Raw genomic sequence first — 13237 nt, 5'->3', positions numbered from 1 at the left:
GCTCACCTTACCTTCTCTGTTACTTCTTGCTCCCTGACCTTCATTTCCTGTTTATTCAGCCCTTGCTCAGGGTCTAAAAAGTGCAGACACCATCAAAATGGACTTTTCATTTACTCTGCACAGAAAAACAAATAGTGTTACAATCTGTACAGTTTTTAAAAGGGCTAATGGAAGATACTGGGGGCCACATTGGGTCATGATAAGTCTTTGAATCAAAGTGTTTTTTAGGGCCAATATTTAAATAGCATGACAGTAAAAACTGGAATCAAACATCAGTGATTTTGCTCTAGTATTTCTAGTTATATTTGACAAGCATAAAGACTTTAAGCCAATGGACTGCATGGCTCTGCAGTAGAGAGCAGAGAGAGGCTTGGTGAAAAAGATGAGAACTCATCCATCGTGCATTTTCATGCTTCTCAAGCCAGGCTGTAACCCTGCAGGACAGACTTATCATGGAGCTGCTGAATTTGTTCTGCACATGATCACACTGTGCTGCCAGGCAGGCAAAGCTCTCTGGTTTGGACCTGCTTGACCTCCTCAAGCCCTGAGGCAGGCTCTGCACCCTATGGCCTCCCTCAGCATGACTCTTATTGAAAGACTTGGGGGCATTTTATTTTTCATCCTGACTTTGTGGGACACAGAAAGCTTTGGTTGTTTGCTTCCCTGCAGTTCCAGGAACTGCAGGATTATGGGTGCTCTTTTCATGCAGATCTTACGGACTCATTTTTTCTCTCTTCCATCTGCTGTTTGACTTCTTTTCCTGCATTAGGTGTTAACAATCAACAACTAAACCCATGGTGGGTTCCTTCCTGTGCAGGGTTCTGAACACAGCATCTCTTGGCCAGGGATTGCTCCACGTGAGAGGCTCCCACTCGTTTGTGGCTGGGAGCAGCCATTCATGCCAGCCTAACCCTAATGTGATTACTATCCCATGAGCAACTTCCCATATCAATTGTTTTACAGAAGTGTTTTGTATCAAAACTCCAGAAGCCTTTTCATAATGCATTAAAAGAACAGAAAAATGTAAGATCTCAAGAAGCTTAATATTTCTTGGTATAGAACTCACCTGAAGAAAAAGCTGCTTTCCAAGTTTATCTTGGCTAGTCTGTAACAAAGTCTTGGTTTGTATGAATTGCCACACTGTTAAAGATCTAATTTTTCTATGATAAAATAGCCTACATACAGTAACTGAATCAAAGAGCACAACACGGAGTAAACACTTTATAATGTACCTAAACACAGTAGCTACCTGAATTTCCTGGCACTTTATTTCTATTTAGGCCAAGGGACAATTTAAAAAGATTCATTCCCAAGTACACAATTCAGAAAAATATGAGTTACAATTCAGAGCAATATTTTGAACCAGAGCTGTTTCGTTGTCTTAGCTGGAATTCATCCTTGATGATATCCAAAGGTCCAATAAAATTTTTCATGGAAAAATCCCATATTTGTAGAACACAATAAAATTGTCAAGCTGCAGCTCCAGGGCAACTGAGAACTGGAGAATAAGGTTGTTCTTTCTGGGGACTTTCTGGTGTCTTGGGATGTGTTCCAAACTTTGTTACCTGAGAAGTATCAAACAGAATAGATCATTACATATAATAGCAGCTTTGATCTTTGTTAGTAAGACAAAATGTGAGGCTGTTTATTACTAACGACTTAGGTGCTCATTAGTGTGTTCTGACAGGAGTCACTGACAGCAATAGGCAAAAGGGAATGTTCAGTGTTAAATCCCCACACAGCACATTGCAGCTCCTATTACAGCCCCTTCAACAGAGGAAGGAGAAAAGCTTGCACACAACTATTTTAAAATTATTTACCAGAGCAAGAAAGAGATTTGTCTGATTTCTTATCTGCTTTTTCAATAAACTGCACTTGCAAATAATAGTAATGCCTGCTTTTCACATCGTGCTTTTCATTTCTAACTCACAAAGCACCCTTGGACAGAGGTCAGGATCACTTTACAAAAAACAAACATGAAGTGAGGCCACCTCTGTGATGTCCCTGAGTAAGACAGCACAGTCCCCAGCTCTGTTGACCGCTCCTCATAGGAACAAAGGATTAGAAAGGGCATCTTGTGTCATCAAATCCAGCTTCTTACTCTTCAAATCTATTTTGCTATAATAGCCTCATGCAAGACTCTTTGGAGCTCATGATCTTTTATATAAGCTCCTACAAATAATCTTTCAAGACTGTCATCTCTTGTTTATCCTTATCTACCCTGACCATGTGGTGGGACTCTGCCTAATGCCAAGGAATCACACACCAGTGATTTGGGACCATCACCCAGAAAATGCCCCCATGCTGGAGAATGAGTGGGGCAATTCTTGCCATGTCTGCTCCAATTTTATGCATCTCTTGGTGGTCCATCCTAGTAAAAGACCTGTAATAGATGCCATGACAGATGTGGAATGTGTTCCTGAAGCAGAGAAATAGAAATGCTGAGAGCCTGAAGCTGTGGAAGCCGTGTGTGAAATCCCTGCAAAAACTCACGGCACAGGTGCTGCTGCAGTGGTAGCTGGAGGCTTGCAGCAGCCCCAGGTGCTGACACAAATGGGGCTGAGTTTATCCCTGCAATACCTCTGCTTTTGTGTAGAGACTGACATCCTGGCAAACAACAGAGCCTCAAGTACACTCAGCCCAACATACTTCCAACATCCATCACCCCCTTCCTTTCTCAAATAACTACTTACTGCAGGAGTTATTAATGCCTTTCCACCTCCACAGCCTAGATACCGACACTCACACAAAGGCAGTGTTGAAGCTCTGAGGTCATGGTTGAGCTGCTGGTTCCAATGTCTCTCTGGGCAGTTCTATTATGCAGCAGCTACAGCAACAGGATACCACCATACAAACCTTTGCTAATAATTGAGCATGAAATAGGCTTTTGGCTTGGTATCTTCAGTTTTGTACCTTCACTTCAGAACATGTTTAGAGCTGGCTTCAATACTGGGAAAATTATCTCAGCTTATTAAACCCAAAGCTGTTACCCAAGTGTTGGATGAGGGCACGGCCCCCGAACTCGCTCCCCGGGGCTGCGCGCGAGGCTCGGCTCTTGCTGCTGCTGTGGCTGCAATTCCCCGGCCACCCACTCCTTTGTTTGATTGTCTCTCTCTCTCAAACATATGTTTCCCATTCCCACGGCATTTTGAGCAACAGTTTCCATTGTGAGCCCCTCCTGACTGGCAGTTCGATGGCAGCCTGTGAATCACTTGGCAGTATTTTGTGAATCTGCTTCGAGGAGGGTCTGGCTGCTCACGAAGAGCATCCTCTGGCAGCTTTGGGGGCAAGAGATTAGCACCATTTTGGCACAGGTTTGGGTGTAAAAATATCTAGTCACAGTTGATGTCATCCTTATTTGAAGCTCAGCATGGTCCTGCACCTCAACTTTTCTACCCCAGGTCCTCAGACAAATGTCCACCACTTATGCTCAGCTTCCCCCGTTTTCCTCTCATGCAACGTGACACACAAAGCCAACAATGAATCAAAAACTGATCCCACTGACAATATCTGATTTTGACAGGCAGCCCAGGTGGGCATTCAGGCTGCTGGATGTGCAGGTTAAGAGAACACTTGGCTGTCAGCTTTCTTCACCAACAGTAACACATTTGCTGCTTTGCATTTCTGCTGTACAGTCGTGTCTGTGTCTCTGGCCCTGATGTTTCTACTGTGGCCATAATTACAGGATCCAAGCACTGCTGTCTGCAATTCATGAATGACTCCCCATAGGGAAATGAAATAACTTTGTATAGTAATGTATAACTTTCAAGACAGTACTACTTCCAGCCTTAAAACAGAGCCCTGGAATGGGTGTGAGGGGGACATCATTGCCTCCCACAAGAGGATGACATTTCATTTATAACTCTAGCTGGCTCTCCTGTAGCTCTGTTTTCATAAGAAATAATCACATGCTTCAACCAGAAAAATAATCAACCTCAACACTGAGGCTGCTGTGCATTAGCACACCACATTTATTTGGGGAAGCCTTTTGCCCTGAGCTTTCCAGTCTGGGTGTCACTGCTGTACAGTCACTGTACCACTTCTGGCTGTTTACACCTTGAAGAGATAATGTAATTTCTGTGTATAAACCCTCTCCCTGCTGCAGAGTTAGAGAATATGGATATTTTACACTTAAAAATACCAGCAAGGGCCAGATTCTGTTTGTTGGATTTGTGTTGATAATTAATTTTCCTTGCATCCCATTGAAATGACAAAAACATTACTTTATATGTACTTACTGCAGAAAAAAGAGAATTTTGGGTGGAAAAGCACAGACCCTATGATCTGATCCATCTTCTTTTTGCTATTTCCAGCTACTTAAAGCATAATGTCACACTGAAATGCACACTTGGAGTGCTGCATTCTCTTCTGACAGATTTTTATGATATTTTTCAAGGTGACCTTCATAAAATGTGTTTCTTTTGAAGCTTATACTTCATTCTCAGGTCATAATAGTTTCACACAGGCAAGCAAACTGCCAGCTCCTGCTTTCTAATTAATGCTTCTTGGAGGCTTCTGAGTGGGGGATATAATTAATAGCACTTAAGTCTGGAGCGCAGAGAAATCTATAGCAGATTACTGGGATGTGTATTTACTTCAGGATTACACACAAACAACTCCCAGACCATGTCCTCTGGGAATTGCCCTGGCTCTGGCACCACCTGACTCTAACTCCAGTGTGAGCCCCCAAAAGGTTGCCCTGCTTTAGCAAGTGAGGCTCTGAAAATACTGAGGGTTTCTGCTTGCTGCAGCCCTTGTCCCTGCTCCCATTTCCCATGGCACAGCCAACAGGCAGCACCAAGTACAGAAAATACCTCTGACCATGCCTGTGGTGCCCACCCAGGGACAACAGTGCAGGCACAGCATCTTCTGGGGCTGACTGTTCTCACTGCATCCCAGATGCACTCTGTGGATCACAGACACAGCCATTTCTTTCTGGGTTTATGCAGTTTAAAGTACCAGAAATGATAGGAGGGTTTTTCTTACAGTAAAACAAGCAAAGGTGGGTGTTGCAAGTCATTTTGTATACTTGCCTAAATTTAAGGAAAGTGATGGGATTGCTCTGGTGTTCACTCTCATGCATGCAGCATAGATTGTCACACTCCAGAGGTGCTGGAGCAAAATCAGATGCAAGTCAAATTGCCAGTTTAAATTCCCCCCTGGCCAGCTGCTGTTATCAGGGGTAATTTCCCTGCTGAAGGCAATAGAACAGCATTTTTTCACCATGCCAAGATCTTGGTGCAGAACAGGCAGCTGTGAGGCAGGATGAGTGCTTTCAAAAATGAGTGGGGGAAAAGAAGAGTAGAATTTATACTCTTATATGTATTTATACTCTTATACTGGAAAGGCTGGAAAGTCTATATTACCCAGAAACATTGCCAGACTGGGGACAAGGGGGAGAGTTGACATCAGAAATCTGGCAAGACTGTGCAGGACACATTATTTGAAGGGATTTCTACAAGAATTTGGCATGTTGCAGGACACAAAATATTCAGGTTGTTAAGCAATTAAAAGCTATTGAATATTTGTAACTCCAAGTGCTTGGCAACAGAACATCACTGTCAACTTCTTTATGCAAAGGGACATTTTGACATTGTACTTAAGACTGACTACTTTTCTAATGGCATAAAAGTATTACTTCAGTTATGCACAAAATAGGAAAACTACTGAAACTTGTGCAGCCTGGTTCTTTCTTCAGAAATAACAACACAGAGTGAAGCTGCCTTTGAAGAGAAACATCTTCCACATACTATCTGAAGGTTAAAGTCTTTTAATCTTTAGCCTTTTTGCTGGCATGTGCAATTTAAAATGCTCAAAACAGACTATCAAAACACCCAGCTATACATAGCTAGAAAATTCAAAAGGCACATCTGAAAATAGGCTTGGAAATTAGGGTGCTGCATCAAATCCTGCTCTTTGAGTAAGGACCTTTTCCCTGTGCATCCACCTCAAAAAGCAACCACGTTATCAAACACAGCTGACCAGTGGACAGCCAACACAGAATGAGAAACAGCTCCCAAAAAAGGTCTAAAGAAGTAAGATCTTGGTGCTGCTAACAGGAGAGTGACTAACTGAGGAAATGCTACATTAAATATCTTCCCCCCAGAAAGTTTTTATTTCCTTTTCTTTCTCTCTTCCAGAGTCACATGAAGTTCTCCTGAGTTTCAGCTCTGCAGACACAGTTCTGTGAGCAGAAAGAACAAGTCCTTCTAAGGAGGTGGGATACAGTGGCATGGGGACACCCAGGGGAAGACCAGAAACACATGCAAAGCACAAATTCACTCATGATATTGCACACACAGATAAAATATTTAAAGATAAGCATTTTCTCAAGGGTGGAAACTTAGCAAGGCTAAATGTGTTCATTTCCTTAAGCAAGTGGGTGGATATTTTGGGTCATCTGGGGACTGATGTAGAAGCACTTAACTGTAGTTAGTCAGCCAAGAAAGGATCAGCACCAGCAAATGAAGTAGGGAGACAACTAAGAGCTGCTTGCGTTACTCAAGTATTTATTAGGAAAAAGTTCTTGCAAGTTCTTCTTGATTAGATAGTCTCTAAACACATTTGAAAGATGCTACTGGACCTAGTCCAGTTATGCAGGAGTTGTGGCAGGTAGAGAAGAGTTTGTGTTAAATGTAAGGGTAGGTGGAAAAGCCCTAAACCACAGCTCAGTCTGCCCAGGCTAAGCTAGCTAAGCTGGCCTTCTTTAAACAAAACAATGAAGTACAAAAGTAATACATGAGGCCTTAAAAATTGCTATTTATTAGCTGCAGAACCCCCATTCAGTTATTTCTGACTCTCCCTAAGCTGCATGAAAAAACCTCAAGTCAAGTGTCATTCAGGTAAACCCACAAATGGCAAAATAAATCCTTTGTAGGTGAAATATAAAAATACCTTCAAAGAAGGATGCATATAACCTTGTTAACTTGCCAAAAGTTTTCAATCTTCATCGCTTTAGAAGCAAGGTTAAGAGAGAAGACAAAGGCTGAGAAATGCAGAATGCATAGATACACCTTTATCTCAGATTCAGAGCCTTAAACCAGAAGCAAAATAATGTTGAGAACAAGAGATTGACAGTGATGCCTAATGTTGGGAATCAAGGGTTGGAAGGACTAGGCACTCTCATGATAATGATGCCAGGAAGATTTAATTTACCTGTTTGTTCTAGGAAAGGTAATAACCTTAATATCAAAGGAAACATATCAAGAGGTTATCTATGCAGACACACACTGACTCATTTTCATAATAAATGGAAATAGATGTCCAGCCACACAAATTTGCTTGGAGGAAAGGATTTATACCATCTATCCAGCTTTGTGTTTAGTATCAGAAGAGATAAAGAACATTTTATTGATATGTGGGGATTTAATTCCAACCCATTTGAGAATCTCTAGGAAAAAATGCATTTCCAATTTATTTCTGACCAAAAAAAGTCCCCCCAAAACCTACCAGATCAATAAAGGGAAACAATATCACAGTGGAATAGGGATGTGCCATTTTCCCCTAAGTACTACTCATTGGTGCTGGGCCACAGATGAAGCACCACATAATGCCTCTGTTAGAGAAGAGTGCTTACACATGCATTACCAAGGATATGCTCTTCCTGCCTGATTAATTCACATTTCAGCAGCATATTTCTGAGAAGGTGAAAAGTGGGTGTCTAATGCAACTCCAGCAGCCTCTGCAGAAATGTGACCATGTAGCCCAAACCCTGCTGCTCCAAACCCTGGAGGTCCCAGCTGCTGGGGAGAAATTTCCTTCCCAGATGGGAATAAATGTGTTCCATGGCTTTTTCTGTGCACCCACAGAAGGGCTGGCACAGCTACTTTGGCTGGAGAAGACAAGAGCATGGTCACAATGCAAGAAAAAAAAATGGAAGGGGAAATCTGCGGACTCCAAATGGAGTAATTCAAAATGCCATCCAAATGGCATTTGAATTTGCCATTTGAATGGCACAGGAGATGAGAGCTGCCACCTAAGTGTGCCACCCATGCAATGTGTGGTTTAGCTCAAGATTTCTCAAGCCAGGCTGCAAGCAGTGAGTCACACAGAGAAAGGAGGGTTATTTCTGGGATTTTGGTTCTTCAGAGGAAAAACATGAAACAGCCAGAAATGACAGAGAAGTGAGAGTGCTGGATGATGGCAAACAGCATATGGGGAGCAGGGGAGAGGGAGATTTGGCATCCTTGCTGCAGCATTACATCCCAGCCTAACTCACAGTGATCTCTGGGGCCAGTTCATTTCTGCTGGAAGAATCTGGTTCCTGGGACTCCAGGTATAAAATGAAAAACTCTCAATTTCTAGAGCACCAATGTTAGTGTTTGCCAAGTATTTTCTCTTTTCTATTCCTCCTGCAGATCTTTCTTTTTCTTTTAAGGTCAGTTGAAAATTTAGCAGAACAGGCAGTTTTCCAGCAGGCTTAGTTTTGGAAGTTGAACTGATCAGATCATTTAATACTTGACAGGTGAGGTTAGGATTTATGCACTCTATAGTCTGAATTCTGATGCAATTTTGTATGTATAGGTGCATATGCATATGTGGTTGTACACAGACACACCAGTTTTAGCTCTGTGTAGAGGTACCAGGGCTGTTTTCTGTCCTAAAAATAGAGGGAGGTTATGTTAAAGACTCCTCTTAAGTAAAAGCTGATGATTCTCATTTCTAGATGCACCATTATTTTTGTCTGGAAACAAAATGCTCTAGGATTTGTTGCTGATTTCATCAAGAAGGAGCATATCATTTCAGCCACTGTTGGAGTGCTGTGACCTTTTAGAAACAACACAAAACTAAGAACTTTGTTTTCTTTTGTTTCATTCTAGATATTTGCCCTGTTGTCTTCAAGAAGCCTCTGGAGGCTTGAGCAAAGGCTTGGGTGCTGCAGGAGTAAGTCAGTGTTCAGATCATTACCTCTAATTTTCCTGGAAATACTTCTTTAGAATTTCTGCTTCAGCTGCCATTTCTTCTTCTGTCCTCCACTTGTCAGGGGAATCATCTTTGTCGTGGCGCTGCAGCTTTTTAAGGCAGAAAAGAAAAAAAAGTCAGTTTATTATTTTTTCAGTTTTAATGTCAAATTTACGGCAATCAATCTAACTTTTCCATTTGCCTTCAGGATGGATGGACCTGGTGATGAAGAGAAGAAGGGTGAAGGTTGCTGGTTTAGAGTGGTGACAGTGGCTGCATTTACCAGGGCAGCACCAGGTGCCAGGGTGAGTGACAGGCAGGGACCAGCTCAGCTTTGTGGGCTGATGCTCAGACACTTTGTTGGCAATTGATGCAAAGCTGGCAGGTAAAACAATAGGAAAACACTCAGGTCCTTTGAAGCACCCATGGCACCAGTGGAGTGAGCTGGACACCTTGTCACTATTTCCTGTGAATTTTTCTCTCTGTCTTTTCATCTTCCCACCTTTCCTATCAAAGACCTGTTGTGATAACAAGGCCCTGTTGCAACTGTTTCCTACCAGCAGTTTATATTAATATTTTTTTCATTCCTTCTCTGCATGCAAGTTATCAATCCTTGCCTGCCATTGCTGAAAGCAAGACACATCCCTGGTCTAGAAACAAAACCTGTTATTTTAAGCATAATTATATTTAATTGATTTCTTGGGAAAAAAAGGTATAAGAAACATATAATTTTTTTGTCCAACTGGCACACTATGCCCACAAAAATTTGCTCTATCCCATAAGCAGTAACTGCCACATGGTATTGTCCCAGACATGATAATTTCTTCCTTTGTCACTCAAGAAGAAGGGAGCAGCTGACAGCTTTGCTGCTTTCCTGAAGAAGGGAGCTCCACATTAGGGTAAATACTGGCACTTGAGTGACTATTTGTGCACATGTCCCTTCAAGGAACGCCTGACACTTGTCAAGTGAAGGCAGCATTTACACCAGACAGCAGAAACATTTACTTAACAGATCAAGTGCTGAGATTCCAGTGGTTCTCTAGGTTTAGAGCACAGCACAGACTGCATTAACAGCACCAGTGCTTCTAAGGAACTTCATAATACCAACTTCCTGTTAATGTCACAAAATAATTTTGAAAACTAATGGATTTACACCTCTTATTCTAGGAAAAAATAAAGTATAGAAGATGAAGTGGTGAAAAAACAAAGATGAAGCCATCATGAACCTCCAAGCAAAGTGCAATACTGGATATGGAATGTTTAGCAATATACTAGCATTGTTAGCATCCCTCCAACTCACAAACACTTTTATTTATGCTATGTTTCTCCTACTCCGAATTTTGCTGCCAGCTAGAGTCCCATGTAGCTTTACACTCTGCAGCACAGATTTCCCCCTGCTCAGCAGATGAAGCTGCATTAGAAAACCATTTCCTTTCATGCCAATACAATGCAATAGCTGTAGGCAAATTAAAGTGTATTACTGTTCGACTCAGACAAGACTAATCTTCATTGTTACATTAGTACTAAGTATGTTATAAATCCATCTTGTAATAATGCCACAGAATGAGAAAAATTTAAAAGGCAGGGACTGGTGCAGTGTGCACACTGTCAGCACATGCCCTGAGTCCATGGGTCTGCTGTCACCCTCTGCACACACCCACAGGGTGTGGAGGTACCACAGCTGACCTGGCAATGAGTTCTTGGAAAGAGTACCCATCATCCTGTACTTTCTATGGACTGGGAATGCTCACATCTCACAAGAGAATGCACCAGGACAAGGCAAGTGGTGGTAAATCTGACTGAGGTGAGAGGTGTTCTCTGAAAAAAAGCAGAGTTTTGCTCATTCACCCTAATGCTGGTAGGAGGTATAGCAGGCTAAAGCTGGGAGGCAAGGGAGAGCTGCCCCTGTTCCTCAAGGTTGTCTTGTTCAACCCAGAAGAATTGCTTTTAGTGGCATGATTTGGCTGCTGCTCTCCCTTGCTATCTCATTTCTGCACAATCCAGGTGAGAGCTGGCTCCATGTGGAGACTGGTGAAGTGGGGATGTGACTGGTAGGTGGTGATTTTTTTTTTTCCCATTCAAAAAAAACTGAAGTGAGTGGTAATAAGGAGGGTTAACCTGCAATGGCTGTTGTCTAAATTAAAACTGTGCAGTTACAGACCACAGTGACTTCTCAAAGCTGGCAAAGGTGAGGGTTTCTTCTGCTACATAACAGCTAACCTTTAAAAATAATCAATCTTTGAGGTTAAAACAGATGTATGGAGAGCAGCAATGAATCCTGAAACTTGCCTGGAAGCCCAGCAGCCCTGGCTGGCAGTGCACAGCCCCAGGACACAGAGCAGCCCAGCCTGGATGGGAGCTCAGGGCAGGCATCTCGAGCCTCTCTCACTGAAATGGTGCCTCCACATTTTGTGAGCACACTGAGAATGTCAAACAACAGCCTGAGGTGTTAAATCACTGCCACAGCCAAGGTATTCATTGTTAACTGACTTACAGATGAGTATTTTTCAGTATAAAATTGCTACATCTACCCCTAAATAGGATCCCAGGACTGCTCTGTGCTCAGAACTCTTATTGTGCCAGTCATTTCTGAGGTGCAATCCACAATTATCACCCCAGAGCCACTTAGCTTGTGATAGTACCAAAGTAACACTGTTGAAAAAATGTTTTACTGCAAAACTCTGAAAGCCCCAAATTCTCTGAAAGCAAACCTGTTTGAAGGCACTCACTACAGGAGTGTCTCTAAATCCTGAGCATCAACAGGAAGGTGAGCAACGCCCTCAGCAGAGCTTGGCTAACTCCAAAAGGAGGGAACAGGATGAGAGAGCATGAGCAGCTCTTTTAGACAATCTCTATTATGCAAAATTTTTCTTTTAATATTCTGAACAAGCACTGTGACACACATTAGTCAGGTCTCTAATCACAGCTGCCCAGCAAATTACACACTGGATCTGCTCAACATTCCTCAAGCACCAAGGCTCGTGTTTATAACTCCAAACATCTTCTTGCCTTGCAGTACAAATAAATGCACTATTTCTAAGATATGCCCTTCTTCAAGCAGATCATTACTGATGTCTGACTTCTTGGGCTTCCTGATAAATTATCCTCTTCTTTCACCTCAAGCAGAAAATGCTCTTCCACCGATAATCTATGACTGTCAGTCTTGATTACATGTAAACAGTGGAGCTCTTTGAATATTTGTGCTTGTGAAAAGTGTTCATTTTCTCACTCATGTCTCCCAGTGTGAGATGCTGGCAGACCTGACAGCTGTGCTTTATGTTATTTTATTAAAGTTGCTAGTGCTGCAGAATGGGCTATGTTTTTATCACTGCAATTCTTAAGGGAAACACAATATTGTTTTATAGCACATTCACATTGGGGGACCTCTCCTTCTTGCCCTTTGTGGAGGAGCCCAGAATTCTCAACACAGTAAACTATAGGAGACCTGGGTCTATGACTGCCTGTTGCTTGAAGTAATATGTATATTATTTTTTTTTTTCTACTTATGCCATAACACCATCAGCAAAGCAACCTGTGTAAATACAGAGCACTAGCCAAAATTATTGGGAAAAAGCTTTTATGGTAGTTAGAACTATTCTCACTCCCCATGAATATTTATAGTTGATAGTTAAGAGTTTATAACCTCCAATGCATTTAACTAAAAGAAAAATTATAGTGATGGAGAGTAATTACACAAAACTGCAGCAACATAACAAAACTCAGCTGCCTCAGCAATTATAAAATACAGTATTATCAAAACCAGCAGCTACCAAAAAATAAAAAGAATGAATTTTTGCCAGTGGTTTGAATCAGAGATTAGGCATTACCCAGCTGCTGGTGTTCATTATTACCAACACACCTTGGGATATCCAGGCATCTTTTCTATAGTTAAATCACACTGTGGTGAAATATTCAGAGTGCTATCTCAACATCAGAATAACACATGAACCATGAGGAAGCTGAAAATCTAATTTCTTCTCACCAGTAGCAACCATTTCCAGAGCCTGGAGACAAACTTTATCCCAGGGCTGCTGCTACACCTTGCTTCCTCCAACTCCCCTATGGCAGCAGAGTAGTGTGACCAAAACACTCCAGAGCACACCCCTGCTCCTCTTCTTGCCCTGCAAGAAGCTTCCACCCCATGGAAAAACTCCAGGGCTGAGCAGGCTGTGGCTCCCCAGCCCTTTGGTGATAGTGGGAGCCTCCTGGTCCTGGTGATGGCTTCCAGCCATCTAAGCCTCCTCTGCTACTGCTTTTACAACTTAACTCCTGAATTGTTCCCTTTGCCCTGCTCCCCCTGGTCTTGACCCCTTTGCTCTTTTCCCCCAGTGCTTTC

The 13237-nt window shown here is 42.3% G+C and overlaps 1 protein-coding gene across 5 annotated transcripts in view; it reads right to left on the bottom strand.

Annotated features, from left to right (window-relative positions):
- Positions 1–1250: 1250 nt before the first annotated feature.
- The window catches only part of FHIT (fragile histidine triad diadenosine triphosphatase), a 517693-nt gene continuing 505706 nt past the window's right edge, over positions 1251–13237 (bottom strand). For all 5 annotated transcript variants that reach the window (XM_018915203.3, XM_050979501.1, XM_030228002.2 and 2 more), the window contains 2 exons: positions 8908–9011; positions 1251–1565 (listed from right to left, as the gene is read on the bottom strand). In XM_018915203.3, coding sequence (XP_018770748.1) covers positions 8910–9011 — 102 coding nt within the window. In that variant the 3' untranslated portion in view covers positions 1251–1565; positions 8908–8909. The remainder of the gene's footprint in view (positions 1566–8907; positions 9012–13237) is intronic.

This window comes from Serinus canaria, chromosome 12 (assembly GCF_022539315.1).
Source record: "Serinus canaria isolate serCan28SL12 chromosome 12, serCan2020, whole genome shotgun sequence".
Taxonomy (NCBI): domain Eukaryota; kingdom Metazoa; phylum Chordata; class Aves; order Passeriformes; family Fringillidae; genus Serinus; species Serinus canaria.
Note: the sequence above shows the minus strand (reverse complement) of the source record. Positions and strands in the feature narration are given on the sequence as shown.